Genomic DNA, 21,018 nt, shown 5'->3' on the forward strand with positions numbered 1-21,018 from the left:
GTGATTCAATGCCAACCTGACAAGCAAAATTCTCCCCTGGTACAAAAGGGCATGAAGGTCATGGGGCAAGGAACCACTTTCTGGTTGGATCTGAGGCCTGTTCCACAGGGGGCAATTTATGTCCATACTATAAACCTGGTCAAAAGCCTGTTGCTTGGGAGAGCACAGGCTCTAGGGGGACCTACTGATGTTTTACTAACTTGACATGCTGACAAGTGGCCTTCTAAATATTTATGTTTATATCCACAGAGTGGTGCTGTGCTCATCCTTGACCAGGGAAACTTCAGCTGAAGGGGGCAGCAGCTAGACAGAGACCCAACCATTCAAAGTCCCGAGACTAAGTGACTGTTGAGCTCCAAGTGAGACAACAGCACCGATCTCACCAAGGCTCAGGGAACGTCACAGAAGAGGTGGGAAGAAGTAAGAGCCAGAGGATGCCGCAAAGATTAAACCCAGACTCTCCAGGTCTAATCAGCCAGCACACTGGCCTAGGAAGGCTGTATTCTGTGTACAGGGTTTGATAAGCTTCAGTGATCCAAAATACTTCTTCAGAAGAGGATCTGTAACCTTCCTCACAGTGCCTTGTAAAACACTAAGAGGTCCAGAGAAAGCATCCAAAAAACTACACAGTATAATTCACCTACGCCACAGAGTGAAAGAACGAGAGCACCTCAGGACTCTAAAAAGACCCGAGGGCTCAGAAACTACCTTTGGGTGAGCTGTAAAAGAGGAAAGCTTGAAAGGTAGCGTCCTCCCCTCTCTCCAGCCTTTGGGTTCCATTCCCCACCCAGGGGGTCCGAACTGGGAAAGGGCTGTAGGAGAGTTGTTTGCAGCCACGTGACTGCCCCACCAGCAGGTTCCCTGAGGAGACTGTGTAGCAAATGGTGTCATCAGCCACGTGACTGCACCACCAGCAGGTTCCCTGAGGAGACTGCGTAGCAAATGGTGTCATCAGCGGTGGCGAGGGTGGGCTGGCTAAGGCCCCCATTCATTGAGATCTTCATGTCCTGACTTCCTCCCTCCTCCTAGGCTTCATAGCTAAGGAAGGTGATCCAGCATAGCTCAGACTGGTCACCATTAGACATGCTGAATACTTTAAAATGGTAAAACTTTAAATGAATTTTTATAGTTTATGATTTATGATGTTCTAGGGAGTTATGGAAATAAAAAAAAACATATTGCTGATCTGGGGATCCGCTCAGTTGGTGGAATCCCTGCCTAAAATTCAATACCTGGCACCACATATAACCAGATGAGATGGCATAAGCTTGCGAGCCTCGCACTGAGGAAGGGGGCAAGAGGACCCGAAGCTCCTGGTTAGCTTTGGTTACACAGAGAACTGGAGGCCAGCCTGGTCTACATGAGACCCGTCTAAAACCATAAAATAACAATAGTAAAGACATAAGTTTCCAGACTTCTTTGGAATTAAATTTCAAGGGCATTTATAAAATTTCTGGAACTGCTAGTACACAGATGAGGTGAGCTTCTGCCCGGGTACACACAGCAACTGGTACTGCTGTCCTTGTCATTTGAGCATGGATTTCACGCAGCTTCAGGGGCTGAGGAAGGGCTCGCCTGACCCATGTGCAGCCCATTGTTCTTGTTACCTAAGAGGCGGCCATCTTCATTTATTCACCCTGCAAATGTTTGTTGGCTATTTACTTCATGCCTGGTACTATGGGATCCTGAAAACAGTAACAAGATCCCGTTTTTCCCCCTTGGACTCATGTGACACTAGGGGGAGCCAAATATATAAGTGAGTGCCCGTGGAAGGTGGTGACAGAGAGGGTGAGGGAGGGCCCCAGAAAGGACAGGGCAGTTCTCTTCAGGTTTCTCAGAATGTGACCCCCTCCGGAGGCCTAGGGATGGTTCCCTGGAGACTCCAGCCCACGAATGGGGAGGCCACGCCGTGGACAGAAAACAGGTTTTACTGTGGCTAACTAAGGTCACCCCCGAAAAGGCCTTTTGTCTGGTTGTTCAATTCACACACACGCTCAGTGGCACACACTAACACACTCAAGAGAAAAACAACAACAAAAACAGCCCTCAGAAGCCAGAACACACCATCAAAGCCTGGCTTCACAGTAGAAACAGCTACTGTGGTTATTAGAAATGGTCTCTTATTTATTTCCACGTTTGTATAAAAAGTTTTGATGTATTTGGGCTGGTAAAAGAAAAGCCACAGTAATATAAAGAGAATTATAGCAAGTTAAAAAAGATGATGTTTCTAGTGTCTGAGAAAGCAACTGTGAGGGTGCTTCTTAGTTATCCAAGCGGTCGAAACTCTGGGTCTGGAACTCCTGGAAGTCCTCTGGGATGGTGTCTGCAAGAAGAAGGGTGGCGGTTAGCGAGGGGCCCTTGCACCCTGGAACCATGGCCCGCTGCATGCTGCACAGGCCTCCTGTAGGGGGCGCTGCCAGCTCGCCCAAGACTCCCACAGGCTCGCAGCCATTTTCTACTTCAGGCTGCTTTGTTGTATGTTGCTGGCTTAAAGCCCAGCAGTGCTTATTCATAGGCCTGAGGAAAATTAGCAGGCAGAGTACCTTTTCAGTCTTTGATTATGTTTGAGCCTTAGGAAAAGAAAGGCTGCCTGCAAATTAAACTGACTAAATTTCTCACCGAACCCCTAACTGAAAACCATGCAGTTAGATTATATGGGTTTCAATTTTCACATCTGGGAAACAGGAGAGCCCCGCTCTGTCTTTCACTTGTGTTATGCAGGGAACATCAGGTTTTAATGAGCGCGTGGTTTGAGCTCGGTGGAGCTTGGGGGGGAGGATGTGTGCTACAGAAAAAAGATACTGTTTCTCTCTTGTCACTCCCTGTACTGTTGAGAGGAAGTAAGAAGATTACCGTTGCAGCGGTACTTGAGGTTGGACCAGATGATGTTCTCTTGAGAGAAGCAGAACACGCCAAGCCGGCCTCCACGCATGGTGGTGTCTATGGTGACCCCAGAGTCAGCCACCAGCTCCGAGCCTTCATAAAACCGCACCCTGCAGACAGCACAGGTCTCGGGTGAGCACAGGCCCCCTGCTGGGCTGCGAGCTTGCCTCTTTACACGTCCACTGACTCTGGCTGGTCCCTCCCCAGTGAGAGTGCAGGTTCCCCAGGACAGGAATCACGTGTCCAGCTTCCCTAACTCGTGTCTAACGGGCCTAGCGTGGTGTCAGAAGCACTGTTCCTGGATAGGTACTTAGGGGTGGTGGTTTAAAACAAATAGCCTGACCATTGCGGGCAGTTTTGTGGTGTTACTCTCGAGAGTTACTTCGTCCAGATACAGTACCTGGAGCCCCAGCTCCCTCTCCCTTAGGCCTGGCTGATTTCACTGGTGGGCTCTCACAGCCTGACTCTCACTAAGAGAATAGGCAGTTTCAGGCAGGGGACGATTTCAGTTGTCATAGTAGCACTAAGTGACAGAAGTCCCTAAGTGTCCCAGAGTGACTAACCAAAGCATGTCCTACACTTGTAAGCTTGTGGAGTGTCCTGTAGACCCAGGGGAAGGTGAGGGCCCTGTCAATGGGCTGGGCCTGGGAGAGGGAACTGTTTTACCCTGAGCATCACTCCCTTCTGCACTGATTTTAAGTTAAACTCCCCAGGGTAAAGTGAGAGGTGTGGAGTGCGCGGCTTTGTTCAGAACTTAGGATCTGGGTCGCGTATCAGCACCGGCATCACCCCTGTAACACTGGATTCTCCCACGTTACTCTGTGTTTAAATGCCACCCTCGTGTGACTCCAGGCATGGTTCCAAACGGCGTTGTTTCCTGGTGTAGCTGTGCCAAAGCATGTCCCATGCACTAGTATAGTAATCAGCTCTTGTTTCTCTGCAGTTTAGGGTTCAGACTGGCTTTTCTAAAACTATATACATAGATAGGTCATATTCTCCATGATTTCATTTTGGGACAGAAAAGGTGCATAGAGCTTGCTCACATAAGAACGTAATCACTCTGCGTGAGCACAACCGCGTGAGCACAGCTGGTCTTCCCGGGAGTGAACGGAGACCACAGAGAACAGAACAGGAATTAGCTCTCACCACTTTGTTCTCAGGTGCAATGGACCACCCAGGACCTTCCTGCCCTGGCTAGGAAACAGCAATCTCCCACCCCACCCCTACCCCCAAGCACACCACATAAGCATTGCAAGTCTAGGACATGAACACTGACTGCATTGCAAAATGCAGCCCTAAGCCACTGTAACTCCCAAGACTAGTAAACAAACAAACAGAGCAATGGAACACAGTCCTCTAAAGAAAGGTCATCATGCCAGTCACGTGATAGACAGCTCCCGCTGTGTCCAGCGCCTCCCAGGCATCGTGCTGAGGCTTGGGAGATCCAAACCACAGATGCTGCCCTTTTGGAACTTCTGGCCCCATAGAAAGGACAGACTGCAGGGGATTCTGCGGTCAGTGTGGACTGTGCACCAGGAGGGATGGCATGGGGCCTGGAGGAGCCTCAGGATATCTGGGTACCATCTCAGCGGCCAGTCCACCCTCACCCTTCCCTGAGGGCACTTCCACGGCACGGCCTCCCCCTGAAGCACCTTTGCTCTGCAGCTGGGTCCTACTGTCCAGTGACCAGTCAAGCCCAATGTCATCACCCCACCTTTCTTCCGGGAGCCCTGCCCTGAGGACTGTCAGAGGTTGGGACTTCTCTGGAAAGTCCCTCTTGTCTGTGGAGGGCACTGTGTGCTTCCCTCCCATCCGGCAGAAGGCCCCGCCTACCTGATGTAGCCCACCTGGGGCCTGTGCTGCAGGAACCAGCGGTAGGACACCTTGTCCTTCCAGCCCACGTTCCTTGAGTCCTTCCACAGCAGCCTGACCTGGTCACTGGTGTCCCCTGTGTGCCACAGTGAGTTCCGGAGATGTTCCCCTGGGCCAGTTTTAGACTTCACAGCCTGGACAACCATGTGAGCAGAATGTTAGGACAGGACACGCAGACCCTCTGGGTGTCTGAGGTTGCCGTGGAGGTGAGCTCATGCTTATTGCCAGGCAGAAGTTTTGTTGGCAAAGCAAACCTTTCAATGTCATTTCTCCTGAGCTGGTCCCAGCCCCAGGAAAGTTAGCAGTGGGTAGAACTGTGCTATTCACTCTGTCTTTTTCCTGATACAAGTCTGTTGGTCAATCTACTTGCTCACTGAAAGCTCCCAGTGGAAGTCTGGCTACGGAAGCGTGCCCTCTGTCCTAGCAGGAGTGACGGAAGTAGCTTGCTCCTGTATAGTCCATCCCTTTGATTAAAGACGTTGGCTAGCTTTTAATGTGGGCTGCCTTAAACCTTAAACTTTCTCCACCCCTTTGACCCCACTCGGCCTGACATTGCAGCATGAGTCACACAGGTTGAAATGTACTAGTTCAACCAAAGGAAGGCAAGGCTGTTGCTCTGGGCTCCCTGAGCCAGGCATCACCATGACTATATCCATTTTCAGATTAACTTAGTGCCTTTCAGGAAAGCTCTAAATTTAAGGGAAGGTGAATGGCCTAGAAGAAAGGAAGGCATAGGGATCCAAATTGGCAATACCTTGAGCTGAATGCCAGGTTCAGCTACTGCTCGGAACGGTGTGGCCTGCCAGTACGTCTGCTCTGTCTGCTTCCACATGACCACATAGAAGCTCGAGCTGTCTTGGTAACCAAAAATAAAGCCAGCATAGTCGTCATCTGTCTGGGTGTTTACATGGAAGGTCCCTTCAAAGTCGACACCATTAAATGCCGTGTACCCTGTGGAGATGAGATGTAATTAGAGAAAGCCACAATAATAGCTGATAGAGTTCTACTCTCATAGTCAGAGGCCTGGGACATACCCACTGCTAGGCCGGGGTCACTGTTCATGGTCTGCACAATCTCCATGCCCTGTGGAGAGAGGGGGAGTTAGGAACAATCTTGAGGGGCTTGAGCAAACGTGAGGCAGCCCAGAACCTCAGGCGCTATGACTGTGTGCGGTCCAGATGACATGTTTGACGTCTACTCTAAGGAGGCACATGCATGGCAAGAAGGTTTAAAGAAAGCTTGGCTCTGTGAAGAAATACTTTTGCTAATACTGTCACTTAAGCTGGTTTAATGACCCCCTGAACTAGGCAGGGACATATGACATACATTCTAATGAATACTCTGGTGCTTACTTATGAACGTAGAATCAGCTGGGGAGAGACAGCAGAGGATGGGCTGTCTAGCTCAGGGTGTCCTGTGTGCACGTGTGTTGTCGGGGGGAATGGTCTTAATTATGTTAGGCGATGTAGAAAAGCGCTGCCCACTGCGGGCAGCACTGTCTGCTAGGGTTGGTCTAGGAAGGGAGCAGAATGCTAAGCACACATGTGTGCATTTCTCTCAGTCTTCACTACAGGTGTGGCCTGACAAGCTACTTCAAGTTCCCGTCTTGACTTCTCCCAAGCAATGGACTATAAGTTGGACTTATAAGCGCAAATAAACTCTTCCCCCCAAGATTCCTTGGTCAGAGTATTTTGTCAGGGCAACAGCCATGAAACTAGGACTGACGTGATGTGCTTTGTGACTCTAGGAACTACCAGCCCCTGTGCCTTCTTCAGTGGCCTAATTATGGAACATGCAGGGGCAGTCTGCTGGGCAGACGAGCAGCACGGCTCAGGGACCACATTGCCAGGCTTGAAGCCTACCCACCTCCGCCACTTTCTGAAGCGCCACCATGAGCAACCACAGAAGGTTTGAGAGAGAGTCAGTTTCCTCATCTATGAAAAGTATAGTACCTCGAGGCTGAGAGGGGAGCTTATGCCAACAGAGTAGAGACACGTGGCAGTCAGTGCCCTCCACATGCTGCCACCACTCTCAGCATGTCCCGGGAAGAGGGGCTGAGTAGAACTGCAGCCAACATGTAATGCATACCTGGTTCAAGACTACCCAGTTGGGGTCAATCTGGGCATCCCCTTCAGGGTCCAGGACCACAGTCTGGTAGGCCCTGAAGTCAGTCAGGGTGATCTCTGCATTCTCAGGGCAGACGTCAATGCGATCGATGACCTGGTCCTGGTCGAAGTCAGCTTCACAGATGTCCCCTACTCCATCATCTAAGAGGTGAAGGGAGGAGCGCAAAGATGCTGAGGCTCACCTCCTCAGCAAAGAGGGGCTGGGCAGGGGCCCAGAGAGCCCAGGCTCCCACGCCCTAGGTCAGCTTTTGGGGGTCAGGAGAGTGAAGCTGCATTTGCTGAATTGTCTGGGCCACGACCTGGAGCCCTCATGACAGTCAATCAGGCCCTTAGGAAACAACCTTGATCTTCTTGTGACACCAGTCTAAAAGGTTGTCCCCACTCTTTCCCAGAAAGTTCTTATGTACAGCGAGGCGTAACACCCGGTAGCTCTCAAGCCTGTCCTCCTGTGGGGCAAGTGTCTAAGATGTGCATAAAACCATGAATATTATTATCGCCAGAATATCGCTAAGTCTGAAGGTGTCCCCTAAGCTGAAGGTGGCCCACAGGGACTGGACAGCTTTGGTAGGATAAGCCCTCTCCACCTGGGTCACTTTGTATCTGGCCTGGTGCACACAGGGCCTTACCTGCCCAGTCCCCAATGAGCTTGTGAGTTTTTGCTTTTCTCTCTGTATACTCTCCTTTCCTCACTCCCAGGGCCAGGAGCAAGCAAGACCAGAGCTGTGCCTAGGGCCTTTGGTGACTGAGCTGTAGTGAGTGTGTGGCTGTGTCATGTTCTGTGTGATCTCAGCCCAGAACAGCTCAGGAAAGGGCAGGGCTAATCAGCTCTGACCCAGTCACAGACTGCTGTCTACCAGATATCTGCTTCCACACAGGCTGGATTAGAAGCAGAAGCTGCTGCAGATGCAGAGAGCTGAGGAGGTCCTGGGGAGTACATGTTCTTCACAGGGCTGCAGGGAGTCTAAGGGTGTGTGTGTGTGTGTGTGTGTGTGTGTATGTGTGTGTGTGTGTCCTGGCTTACTGTTGCTATCTTCCTGGGCTGGGTTGGGAACCAGCCTGCAGTTGTCTGGGCCAGGTGGCACCAGGTCTGGGATGCCATCGTTGTCGTCGTCATCATCACATTCATCACCAATTCCATCCTTGTCAGTGTCCAGCTGCGCACTGTTAATGACGGTGGGGCAGTTGTCTGTGCTGTCCTGGTGGCCATCCCCGTCACTGCAGAGGGAAGATTAGTTAAGTAGGAGACCGAAGCCTCTGCTCCCAGGCAGTATCTGGGTGGGCTGTCAGCAGCTTGGGCTTTATCAGACCCTATCAGACCTTTCTTTGATAAGGTGGGCCCTGAAACAACTCCCCCAATTCCTCAGTATCCTGCAAGAAGCCAGCCACTTCCTGTTTGAGAAGATAAGAGTCTATTTCTGTGATCTGTGACTCAGGGCTGCTGTCAGCTCTGAGGACAGCTAGATGACACTTCACTCTGGGGAAGTGTAAAGTATAAGGCAGGAGACGGGAGACGTGTGTGAGTCCTGGCTCAGGCATTGGTGAGCAGTGACCTCAGACATGGTGCTGGACCAGAGAGGTGCTCAGTCCTCATCTGATAGCGATAAAAATGGAGCCTACCTCAAAGAGCAGCTTGGGGACTGATTCCACTTTAACACCTGTCAGAAATGTGTCCTGAGCACCTGGCTTATATCCTAACTTCCCTGGTGTTTTCTGTTACATTGTTTTTCACCATTCCCATCTCATAACCCCATGAGGACTCAAATTGAATGCCATGGGGAGGGTGGTGAAGAGGGCCACTCTTTTCCCAGAAGTGGGTGCACGGTTGTATCCCAAGGCTGGTCTAAAGGACCCCTCAGGATGAAGGGCCAGGATGAAGGGCCAACGCGGGAGGCACAGTTCAACTGCTCTGTCTTGGGAGGATTGTCTGAAGCTTCTGGGGCCTTCCATGGCTACTAGGGATCAAAGCAGATTCTCTTTTCACTCTGCCTCACTCAAGGCCTCTTTTGACCTAGGAACTTCTTGTATACCCTCTAGGTGAGGGCAGAGGGAAGCCTCCTTTTCATACAGGAGGCAGAAGCGCCCCAGAGAGAGTGAGTTCAACCTGGACATTGGAACACTGGGGCTGAGAAGGCTGAATTCTTGTACTTGTAGCATGAGAGTGAGCTCACTGGATCAGCACCACCTTGAGAGCCAGCCCTGCCACCTCTGTGGAGAAACAAGCAGTTCCTAGCCCCCTCCTGGTGAGGCTCAAGTTCATAGGAATTAGCGTGTGGCAGCGTGAGTCATTTGTTTTAGGCAAATACCTAGAGGCTGGTGGGATAAGCTACTTTAGAAATTTCTATTGATGGTAATCAGAGTACACGATGACCCGCCACTGGGAACATTCCTGATGCACAGCACACATTGCTTAGGGGCATTGTCGGGGGCACCAGTCCTACCTTCCACTCTGAGAGAGGGAGAAGCAATGTTGGACTACATCACTGAGCCTCTCCTGTGCTGTGCTACCAAAGACAGAGCCACCACCTTCTGCAAGGGATGGCCCTGTGCTAACCAATGAGGTGTGACGATGGTCTTCCCCCAGGTAGAGGAAGCATGCAAGCTCACAGCCTATGGACTATATGGATCTACAGCCACTCCCATTTTACAGGTAAGGAAACTGAGGCACAGAGATAATAAGTGACATCTGGCTGTCTCACTCCAAGGCCCTCCTGCAAGGCTCCGTGATGTTTGAACTCTTGCTGGGTGGAGCTGACCCACTACTCCCTACACAGCACTTTCAGGGAGGTATAAGTGGCCTGGAGCAAAGGTGAAACTACTGTCTTGCTGGAACCTGATTCATCCAGAGATCCTAAGCCCAGTGCCAGAAAATTCCTCTGGAAATTCCCAGTCTCCCCAGACTTCCCACCTGTTTCCCTGCAACTAGGAGGCATGTCATACCTGTCCTGGTTAGTGTCACAGGAGTCCCCAACCAGATCATTATCCACATCCGACTGTAAAGAGAGAAGAACACGTTATTCACCACGGGGCCTGGCATGTGAACTGCCCCCAGGAAGGCAAGCCTGGCCTATATCATCCTTGGGCTTCAGGAATTGCTTCCTGGCTGATAGAAACTGCAACAGGACACCACCACATTGGTGTTGCCCAGTGCTGAATTTTCGAAAAGCCCTCTAAAATATCAAGCTCCATGGAGGGGCTGCCCACATACCAGACGAGCTGATGGGGAAGGCTCTGGGTAGCAGAGAGTGGATGCTCTGGCTCAGTTGGAGAGGAGCCAGCCACAGGCATGGGTCAAAGCACATTGATTCTGTTGCGTCTGTACTTTTGCAGTTGAGACAGGATGGGACAGTCAGGCAGAGTGGATAATGAGCACTCCCATCTCGTTCAGAGCTTCAGAAACAGACTGTTCCCAGGCCCAGGGATCCAAGCAGCAGGTGTATGGGAAGGGAAACAACCTTTCACCGACTGAACTTAATCTGCACCAAAGGGGTGTGAGATTAAGCTCATGTCCAAGTTTCTATTTTCTTTGACAGCAGAAAATTGTTGGGGTATCATTAAGCTCATACTACTAATGTCATCAGTGTTGTGTGACTGTGAGATGATTTCTAAGGGTCTCACAAGTCCACATCCTGACTCAACAGTGTGGTTGTCAATTACTGTCTCACATGTCCCATCATTCTCAGGCCTGATATATATAATTTCTCCACTTGAGCCTTGATAAAACAGCAACTGGTCATGGCTGTGTTGTTCTAGATACTGATTTTTAGTGACTCTTCAGTGTGAATCCTGTCTCACTAACCTGGTTAGGGTTACTGACATCAGGACAGCTGTCACAAGCATCTCCGACACCATCACCATCCCGATCCTGCTGGTCACGGTTGGGGACTCTGGGGCAGTTGTCCAAAATGTTTTTTATTCCTGAAGGACAAGAATGCTACCTTGGGTCAGGAGAAAAGGGTAGAGAATAGAGCCTGGTAGCTGCTGAGAGGTTGGTCTGTGGTGTCTCATCCCTGGTGTGCCACTGTCACACTGCCATCTTTAGTATCTGCAGGTGATGTCAACGAAAAAATTCTGGGAGACTCAAACATGAACAGCCCTTTAGGGCAGCTATCCAATGGACTCTAATTAGTCTAAGGTATTAAGGGTTCAAGCAGCATGCAAAGAAGGAGGCCATGATGACTGGGTGAGTTGACCCAGGGGACCTTGTAGGTATCTAAATTTTAATGGAGACACAAGGTCTCTGAACAGTGGTGTGCAGGAGTTGGGCCTGGGCCTACTGAATCCCCATTTCCCAATTTTGTGTTCAGTGATTAACAATGGAGAGAGGAGTAACAGTGTGGAAATGGACAAATGTCACAAATGTTTATTGACTTGGTTCTTCAGCATACCACTGGGGTGAGGGCGCCACCTTAGCTCACCCCAGCCTGTGCTTTAGGGGAGGTATGTGTATTCTGGAGGAGTGAACATGTGTGCTTGAGGGCTGGTGTCTTTTTAAAAGGCGGTTCTTTGGGTAGTATGGTATGTTTTCAGAAACTCAGATTCTAGGCTGCCTTTTAATGATAGTTGTCATATGCTATGGGTACCATATTGAATAAAATGTCTTTCCTTGAGCTTGATGGGGCTTCAGAGCTGCCTATGGCCTGGACCTCACAGAAAGTCCCTGTGGTAGCATCCCAGAGGTAGGCAGCACAGCCATCATGACATCCCAGCCCTGCCCAGAGAAAAGCAGGGCCTGGCCACATCTTCCGGGCTTGCTTTCTGGAGCCTGTCCCCGGGGTGTAGGGTCTGACCCTACTAAAAACTCAGTGCTTCATCCCCAGGGCTCTCCCAGGTTTCGGGGTAGGGACTGGGGAGAATCCAGGAAGGCAGGTGCCGTGCAGACACAGCTCTGACAAGACACTGGCAGAAAGCATTCTCACAGTCTCTGCCAAAGTACCAGAAACATGTAGGGTTACCGGCCCAGCAGACAAAGGTCGGAGGGAGCGCTACAGAGGGAGTTTCTGATTCCGCATGTCTAGTCCCACTCTTTGGGAGGCCAGAAGGACAAGGAAATTCCACATAGAAGACTGAGCAAAGCAAAGCTACCATCTCCATCCATGTCGTCATCACAGGCATCTCCTTTTCCATCCCCATCAGTGTCCCTCTGGTCATTGTTCAAGACGGTCCGGCAGTTGTCACATGCATCCCCAAAGATATCTTTATCACTGTTCCCTTGGTCTACATTGTGAGTCAAGACACAGTTGTCCTAAATGGTGAGAAAATAGGACACTTACTCAGACCTACTTATACCTGCCTTCCTGTTGTGGCTGCCCACGTCTGTCTGTGGTATAGTTCAACCACTCATGACTCTCATAGGACAAAAGCTTCAATGCTGTGGGACATGGGCAAAGAGCCTGATGGAGTGATGGGTGATGGAGGCCGGTGACCGGCCTCACAGGCTCGCTTCCACTTTCCCCGGTGTGCTGTCCCAGCAAAGCTGGTACCTGCTCGTTCAGGATCCCGTCTCCATCAGCATCCTCGTCACACGCATCTCCGATGCCATCTCCATCTGCATCCTCCTGGCCAGAGTTTGGCACATACTTGCAGTTATCCTGATGGGGGAAACAGCTCAGAGTCATGCCCTAGTCACCTGCTTCCAGTCAAAAAGTATTTCTGATCTCAAGACTGAGTGTGGCTGCCCGGGTTGGCTAGTGGGGTTTTGTTTGCTCCATTTGAGATGCAGCTACTTTAAATTTTTTAGATAGAACCAGTAGAAGCTTCCCAAAGCCATATAAGCCATGGCTTTGGAAGTGCACAGGGAATTTCTTCTCCTGTTTGCCCCCTTACCTTCTTGCAGTTCCTGGCAGAGCAGGGCAGTTCTTCATCGGGATAACTGTCGATGTCCACATCCTTCCCACAGATGTAGCCGTCACCGGCCCAGCCGACACCACACTGTGAAGGGAGAGCCTGTTAAAGGCCTGAGAAAACAGCCCCCAAAGAGGCAGGGGATTGGTGCAGCCTCTGCTCCCCTGTGGGAGTCTCCAGGGGAAGATCCAGGAGCCTCACACCCTGCGTGGGTGGGATTTAACAGTCCAGTTGTGTTAAGCATGCTGGACCACACCTGTAAGCTCAGGACTGTTCAAGGGTCATTCTCAGCTATATAGTGAGTTAAAAGCCAGCCTGAGAGTCTGTCGCCACAAACCAAAACAAGGGCTGGAAAGATGCCTCAGCCTATGTAAGGTGCTTGCCGCAGAAGAGTGAGAGCCTGATTTTCGGGGCCCCAGCATTCATGGAAAAGACTGGTGCAGCAGCTAGAGGCGGCCGCTGGAGCCTCGTAAGGGCCTGCTGGCCACATAGTCAGATAATCAGTGAGCTCCGCATTCTGTAGAGACTGTCTCAGAAAGATATGGGCAGAGAGCAATGAAGGAAGGCACCTGGGCTCATTTGTGTCAATTCAACACCCTTCCATAAAACCCAAAACTCATTAACAAACAAAGGAAGAAAAAATCAGAACGATTTATAGTTGTACGGGAATAGACTAATGATTCTAAAGGCTCAAAGGGAGATGGATAGGGAATGTTCCTTCTGGCTCCTGGTCTCATAGCTCAGACAAGCAAAGGCGACTCACTCTCCCGTACATGCTCAGAGGGTCTGTCCACAGACAAGCAGGTACACAGTCCTTCTCTTTCGTCTTCTCCTTCAGTGCACACAACTAGGTTTATACACTTTTCTGCAGCTTACAAAACAACACAACATTCCATTTGGAGTGCTCTCTTCTCTCTCCATGGAATAGCGGCCATAGATCTATTACAGATAAGGCTGCATTGGGCTTGTCTTGACAGACTCAGTGGGTTTTCCTCCTGGGGATGCCAGGTTTCTAACATTTTTGTTATGGCTGATAATGTTGCCTTAGATCATTTCACTGTGTTTGTCCTTTTTAGTGTTAGTTTAGCTCATGGAATAGTGGGTTCAAAGGTTCATTTATCAGTGTGTGTGTGTGTGTGTGTGTGTGTGTGTGTGTGTGTGTGTGTGTGAAGCTGGTGGCAGGTACCTTTACCTGCTGAGTCATTTCTCTGGCTTATGTGCCAACAGTTTTTAAAGTAGATTTTCCCAGCCATTTTCTCCAGTCCTTAAGAAGACATTGCAAGGTCATCACTGTCCTTTTTATGCAAGAGTCATGAGCTCAGCCTGGGCCAGCACCTTGCTCAGGCTCTCAGAGTTGTGAGCATTAACCTCGCCTGCCCCTTCGGACTTTTACTACTTGCATTTAGTTCATGTGCACTTTTGAGGTCTCCCTTGTGTAAAGCCCATCTCTGAAGGTATCCCAGAGCCAGGATGTCTGACTCACCAAGGAAAGAGAAAACCTTTCCTAAAAGCTGTTGCATGTGAGGTGGGGACTGGGAGTCAGATCCAGTGCGGGCAGTGGAGGTAGGGGTGGGGGAGGACAGATAGAGAGAGAGGAGATGGAGTCCGGCACCATGTCAGAGAGGCACTGCTGCAGGAAAGGAAAAGAGGGCCCGAAAGGAGCAAAGATGGGGAAGCACAGGAGAGTCAGGACCGGCAGCAGGGACAAACCTCTGAGAAATGTCCTGCTTTCTCAGTAGCAATAAGGTGTTATCCGGCCAGTATCATCCCTGGCACCCCTTACCTGTCCTCCTCCTCTGCTCTCTCTGAGTTGGCTCCCCCCGCCCATGCCAGAGGCCCTTTTCCAGAGCCCTGTCCCACTCAAGGACTTCTGCAGTGCCTTTGCTAGACCTGGGGAGTTCAGCTGTGGGCTCGGTCCTCCACTCATTTTAATGAGGAAAAAATTTCCTCTAGGAATAAATATATTTTTAATGAGCCATTTTCTGGCATATTAAATTATTTTAGTAGTCACACCGAGTTTATTAATCCTTAACCATCTGTGCCTTATTACAAATTCAAAAACATATTAAGAGCCCCATCACCCACTCCCGGAAGAGTCATCAATTTGTCCACAGAAAATGAGCAATTTAAGCACAGATATATACTTGCTTTTCAATGCCTTTTAGGAAAAAAGTACACATATATATGTATATATATGTGTGTGTGTGTGTGTAGTGTGCCTGTGTGTGTGTGTGTGTGTGTGTGTGTGTGTGTGTAATAACACTCCCAACCATCAGGATTGGGGGAAAGCTTGGTTCTTTTTCTTCTTCTGACACAGGCATTGCTTCCTCTGGACCTTGCCTAATGCTGGAACTGCTGTGGAGGGCTGACTTTATTATACTTGTCATTATTATTAATTATTATTATTTCAGTTTTCAGTCTTATTTTCTGATTTAAAAAGTGATAAGATGACTTGGGGAAAGTTTCCAGCAGAGAGATAAAGCAGTATACGTCTGAGGTGGAATGTGGAGGGAATTTTCTTTTTAAGCACGGTTTCACTGGGCGGCTCTGGCTGGCCTTAAACTCACAGAGACACGATTATAGGTGTGTGCCACCACACCTGCGCTCTTAGAGGGGAGATTTTTACGCTTTTCAGAGGGGCTCACCATGGTATTTGGGAGCACAGGTCAAAGCTTTCCTGCTGCACACCTGGAGCCCCATGACAGAGAAAGAATCGAGCAACGGAAGCCAGCTGAGATGTTGGTGCCTAAGTCCCCTGAGAACTGTGGTCCTGGGGATTGGGAATCGGTCTTAGAAAAAAGGCTTTTCTATAAAGGGCTAAGAGCCAGGGTGCCAGAGCTGGGGATGGAGCAGAAGACTAACAATTCACTGAGCTGTGTCTGCATCAGGCTCAAGAGGGATACAGAGAAGGTGCCACTCACTCCTCCATGGGAGACAGATTTCTGTGTTTCTAACAGCATTCCCATTCACCTCTGCCCTTCCACCCAGGTTATCAGGTCAGATTAGCACTGGGCATCTAAAAGGTGAGAAAAGTCATGAATGAAAATGGGTGTGCCCTGAAGTATACAACCAGGGGTCAGAGCAGGGGTGGGGGGAGGAGGCTCTCCTGTCTCTCAGCTGTTGGCATTTTAGGCAAAATTTCCACATACAGTCATAGGGCGCGTGTGTCCCATAGGGGCTGATTGCTCCTTAGCCAAGAGCCTGAGAAGGGGGAGATCATGGTGAGCTGGGCCTCAGATTGTTGCTCAGAAACCTAACTGAGCCAATTATAACATAGTCTGTGCTGGTCTCAGCTACAGCTTTTAATTTTTGGCCTACTTTGATTCTGAAGCAAGTAGAAACTGGGGAGGGTTGTGCTTAAGAAGGAAGAGGAAAAGCTTCAAGCAAACCAAGAACTCACCACACATGTTGCACCCCCCTGCCTCTCTTCAAGGCACTGGGCGTTCGCACTGCATGGGTTCAGTGCCGGGTTCCTGCAGCTCCTTTCAGCCTTGCACCCCCTTGTCTGATCGCCAGTGTACCCGGGCTGGCAAGGCCCACAGCGATAAGATCCCTACAAGGAACAAAGATGAGATGATAAGCTGGAGTCTCCACTCCGTGGTACCAGGATTGAGCATAATGACCCATAGCTTCCTGTGTGTGTTGGTGAATAAATACATATATATATGTATATGTATGTATGTATATATACACGAGACATGTAGAGTGGGCACAGGTGTTATGAAATTGTGTGGAGGTCGGAGGACAGCCTGTTCTCTCCTTTCACCAGAAGGTCCCAGGAATTGAACATAGAACGCTGGGCTTGGCAGCAAGTGCTTTTCCCTGCCAAGCCATCTCACTGGCCCAGAAATTGTGATGATATGATATGTGTTGATATTCAATGTGATGATATGATATGTGTCTGCATTGTGAAATAATTACCACAGTTAATTTACATAGCACAGCCATCCCCTGACTGTAGTGACTTGTTTTTGTTTAGATAAAGTATCACTTTATAATTAAGGCTGCCCTGGAACTCACCAGGTAGCACAGAGCAGCCCTGAACTTGGGGTGATCTAAATTAGGGTGCCTCAGGCCCCTGGGTACTGGTATTGCAGATGTGACCTTCCCTCTTTGGTTCGAACGTTTATTTTACGTATATAATACAGCACTGTAAAACATGGCACCATACTTTTATGATAGTACCTTTGAATGTGTTCACCCACAAAGCTTAACTGATTGAATCATTTACAGTTGATTTTAGTAAATTTGGACCTCTTGACTGGTAATGCAAGGCCAGTGGTTTTTGCTGGTGATTTTTAAAATAATCTATCAGTTTTGTTGGACATGCTGTCAACTCAGTCCTTTTCCCAGCTTCTCTTTTTCTGTTGCTATTGTTTGTTTTTTCCTCTTGCCTACTCTTTCGTCTTGGGGTTCTCTGGAGGTCTATCCACTGTCTACTTTTCTTCTCTCTGGTGGTTTCTGTTATTACCATTATACCAAGGTTTCCCAAATCTGTTTCTGCAGACAAGCTTTGTCCTAGAAAAGGCTAAAAAGTGTAAGAACCATTATTTTCCTAAAAAATAACAGTATTGTGGACGATGCCTCAGGCTCTGCAACAAGACTGGAAGCCCAAGCTGCTTGTGGCCGGCCTCAGCCTAACTACACAACATCCCTGTGCTGCAAACGTTTAATCCATGCTGCGGTCTGCTCATAGGGTGCTTCTGAGAATCGATGGATATGGTGGCATTCATTCAAGGACTTACACTTGCAAGGAAATATGGAAGTTAGGAATTAAACTGTTTTCCCAGAGAATTGTAAGCAAAAATCAAGCCTTTTGTAAAAGTTACGATGATGGAGAAGAATCAGAACTTTTTTTGTTGTTGATATTCCACTCTATTCCATCTTTAATTTTTACACAGTTAATACGAATGTCCAGAAATAAAGCCTATGCCAGAGTATTTAAATTATGGGCTCCTGTAAGTGCTAAGCCTTCAAATTTAATGCAAATGGCTTTTGAAAAGTTTTCTTTTTTAAAAGATAAAAACTACTGTTTGATGATCCTGTGGTCACCAGTAAAATACTGAACCATGAATATAAGCCAACAGGCTCTTCATGTTGAGGATGGTCCTCATCTTCACCATCCATTTAACTGGATGTGGAGTCCCCTGAGAGACCCAGCTCTCTGGGTATAGTGTGAGACATTTCCAGAAAGACTTAACTAAGGAAGGACTATCCCACTGTGAGCTTCAGTGGCCCCATCCAGTGGGTGGAAAGAGGAGAGTACTACTTGAAGAGCAGCATTCATCTGTCGTTTTGCTTCCTGCTTCTGGGCACATAGTGACCAGCTGCCCCACGCTCACTGCCGGTCCCTCCCAAACACAATGGACTAGGAGCCAAAGGAAGCTGTCCCTTCCTAAAGTTGGCTTTGCAGGAACTATTTTCACCATGATGAGATGGCAAAATAATTATCAAAAAACAATTTTGACAAAGGATAAAGAACTTGGCTTATTAATACAAAATTAATTATTAATTATCAAATGACTCTAACAGTAAACATGCTTTCAGCACAGACTTTTGCCCTCATTCTGCCAATCACATGTTATATGTTCATACGGTCTATGTGTTTGGAGTTACGACCTGCACACACCTACCTGCTTCTGAGCTGGCCCTACTTTGATAGAAGAGCTGTGAGAAATGCTTACCAGAGTGTTAATGCAGATCGAATTCAGAACACATGCTCCATCTCGACACTCGTCAATGTCATTGCACACCTAGGCATAAAAGTTCAAAGACATCTCAGACCAACTGCCTAACTAGAGCAGCAAACATGTCTTTCCATGTTTGGGGAAAGACACACAGACTTTTAGGTACAATGGTGAGAGATGATTATTTTAGCTCTCTGGGCATTGGTACACTTAATCTAATCACAGATTCTGCCTTTGTGCAGGTTCAAGACATTCAGAGAAGATGGCGTGCATAACTTATTCTATTTTGTAAACTTTAGTCAGGAGAGCCTTTTCCTTTTTTTCCCACTTGGTACCCAACACACTTCTGAGGATTGCTGTTTTTCTTCAGTTCTAGAAACTTCTCTCCAGTTTGACTATTTCTGGTCCTTTGGCTCCATCATCAGAGGAATCCCGAGCATTCTCATAATAGTGTCTTTCGGTCCCTGCCCTCTCACTTGTTTTGTGAATCTTGGCTAAATTCCAAGAGGTGGTCTCAGAATCACTTCTCAGCTTCTCATGTTAGCTGTGTCTAGTTTGTTTTACCTGTTGACTGAGTTTTTAAAACCAGTTTTTATTACCATATAGTACGTTCCATTGTGACATTTCACACATGTTTTCTATTGAGTTATTAAACTCAGTGGTTCTATTTTTTATTGATAACACCCTTTTCCCTTTCCTCAAAAAAATGATTTTACCTAGTTTTTTGTTTATTTATTTTTAAATGTTTTCAATTTGAATAGAACTCTTCCCATGCCCCACTACCCTCAAGTTAATTGCCTCTTTTTCTTTGATTATGTTTATTACATACCCATATATGTATGTATATGCATAAACAGACATAAATAACGGCTGCATCTGTGGCTCAGAGAACATTTGATTTTTTTTTTAATTTTTAAAAATTTTGTTTGTTTGTTTGTTTTGTTTTTCAAGACAGGGATTCTCCGTGTAGCCTTGGCTGTCCTGGAGTTGCTTTCAGAGAACATTTGAAAAGAGGGGATGGAAATATCATAAGAGCCAGAATACTAAGACATCTTTTGTGGAAACAGTTTCTCCTAGAAACATCTGCACATACAAGACCAGAAAATAGCAATATCAGTGGATACATTAACATGAGAAGGGGAACTTTTCATGGAGTCCCACTTCTAAACAAAGACCTACAGGCCACTGCTGACTGCTGGGAGGAGGGAATTAGCTTCTCCCAGGTTGAGCCCATGCTGGTTGTTCAATGCAGAGGGGTCAGCCTTGGAACCACATACATGAACTGAGAATACTTCTATTTGAATACTTTTCGCACTTGTCTGGTTTTTCCAGACAGTGCCCTTTCTTTGACCACAGCACTGACCCTGTTCAGTTGGTGTTTTCCCTGTTCCCTCATCACAGTTTCTTCATAGTGGCCCTGAAAGGGGCCTTCGCTGGCCCTGGTGTTGGCATCTGCACACATACGGCCTCTGTGTTGTAACAGCCTCAGGAAGGTTTTACGCAAATAGCTGATAACACAGGCTTATAGTTTGTAACTGTAACCTTGGTGCTGTGCTGCCTGCTAAGTGATTTTCACCTTTATCAACCGTGTCCCAAAGCTGAAGTCAAACTCTCTTGCTCATTTGAGCTACCAATGTTTCTCCATCTCTGTGCCGTGAAGAGGCACATTATCTAAGGATCCTGGCTTTGCCCAGGATAAATACATACATACGAGGTCTCCTGATGTTCGTGACTGCTGCACTCATGTACACACTGAATGCCCTTGCTCTGATGTCCACGAGCCGGTGTGGCGCTGGCATCCCTTATAGCCCTAGAAACACTCTTGTCTTTGAATTCTACTGAATTTGGCAATTCATTAAAAATTTATCATAAAGTTTTAGCAAAGTGACTCCTTCATACACTCACACACATACACACATACACAAAGACATGCACACACAGTAGGGGTTAGGAATTCATACATATATTCATATATACATATGTGGATTCATATATCCACTGTCAAGTGTCCCTTACTAGCTTACATCAAGCATTTCATATGACATTTTGCCAATTTTCCTTGGTTCAATCTGAGAGATTTTGTCCTTAGAAGAAGAAGAAAAACTAGGCTCATTATCTTAGTGGTTCCTTGTCATTCCTATGTCCAGTTTGCTTTCCTTTTCTAGCTTGAAAAATGATGCCCTCCAGAATCCTTTGATAAGCAGCAACAAAATAATGACCCAGTTGCCCTTCTTCAAAACTAATAATTTCCCTAAGGTAGTAAAATATCTTTATAGACCAAGAATTTTTAAGAGCCCAAAACATCAAAAAGCATTTCACAGTCAGTCAATTAAATAATGACCAGATATTGCAGAGCATTTGGAGATAAATGGAGACTGTCAGGCAATACTGAGATGCTTTGTGGCAATTTATAGCTTATATAAGAAAAAGGGTAGGCTTCCTTGGAGGGTTTATTTCGACTCTTCAAACCCTCTCATCTGAAAGCAGCTTCGGATTGGCAACAATGACTCTGTAAAGTGATTTAATTTCCCAAGCTTTTATTTGACTCTCAGGTTCTCAATTTATTCTACAGGACAAGATGTCCAAAGGCTATCAACAGAGTGAGTCTA

At 47.8% G+C, this 21,018-nt stretch overlaps 1 protein-coding gene across 1 annotated transcript in view; it reads right to left on the minus strand.

Annotated features, from left to right (window-relative positions):
• Window positions 1-2,103: 2,103 nt before the first annotated feature.
• Window positions 2,104-21,018, minus strand: part of Thbs4 (thrombospondin 4) — a 37,304-nt gene continuing 18,389 nt past the window's right edge. The window contains exons 9-22 of the mRNA XM_021657657.2: window positions 18,407-18,475; window positions 16,123-16,275; window positions 12,705-12,809; window positions 12,362-12,469; window positions 11,964-12,123; window positions 10,678-10,796; window positions 9,819-9,871; window positions 7,903-8,096; window positions 6,844-7,022; window positions 5,790-5,838; window positions 5,510-5,706; window positions 4,717-4,889; window positions 2,854-2,993; window positions 2,104-2,323 (exon numbers count right to left, since the gene is read on the minus strand). Coding sequence (XP_021513332.2) covers window positions 2,262-2,323; window positions 2,854-2,993; window positions 4,717-4,889; window positions 5,510-5,706; window positions 5,790-5,838; window positions 6,844-7,022; window positions 7,903-8,096; window positions 9,819-9,871; window positions 10,678-10,796; window positions 11,964-12,123; window positions 12,362-12,469; window positions 12,705-12,809; window positions 16,123-16,275; window positions 18,407-18,475 — 1,761 coding nt within the window. The 3' untranslated portion in view covers window positions 2,104-2,261. The remainder of the gene's footprint in view (window positions 2,324-2,853; window positions 2,994-4,716; window positions 4,890-5,509; window positions 5,707-5,789; window positions 5,839-6,843; window positions 7,023-7,902; window positions 8,097-9,818; window positions 9,872-10,677; window positions 10,797-11,963; window positions 12,124-12,361; window positions 12,470-12,704; window positions 12,810-16,122; window positions 16,276-18,406; window positions 18,476-21,018) is intronic.

Source organism: Meriones unguiculatus, chromosome 2 (assembly GCF_030254825.1).
Source record: "Meriones unguiculatus strain TT.TT164.6M chromosome 2, Bangor_MerUng_6.1, whole genome shotgun sequence".
In the NCBI taxonomy this organism is placed as follows: Eukaryota; Metazoa; Chordata; class Mammalia; order Rodentia; family Muridae; genus Meriones; species Meriones unguiculatus.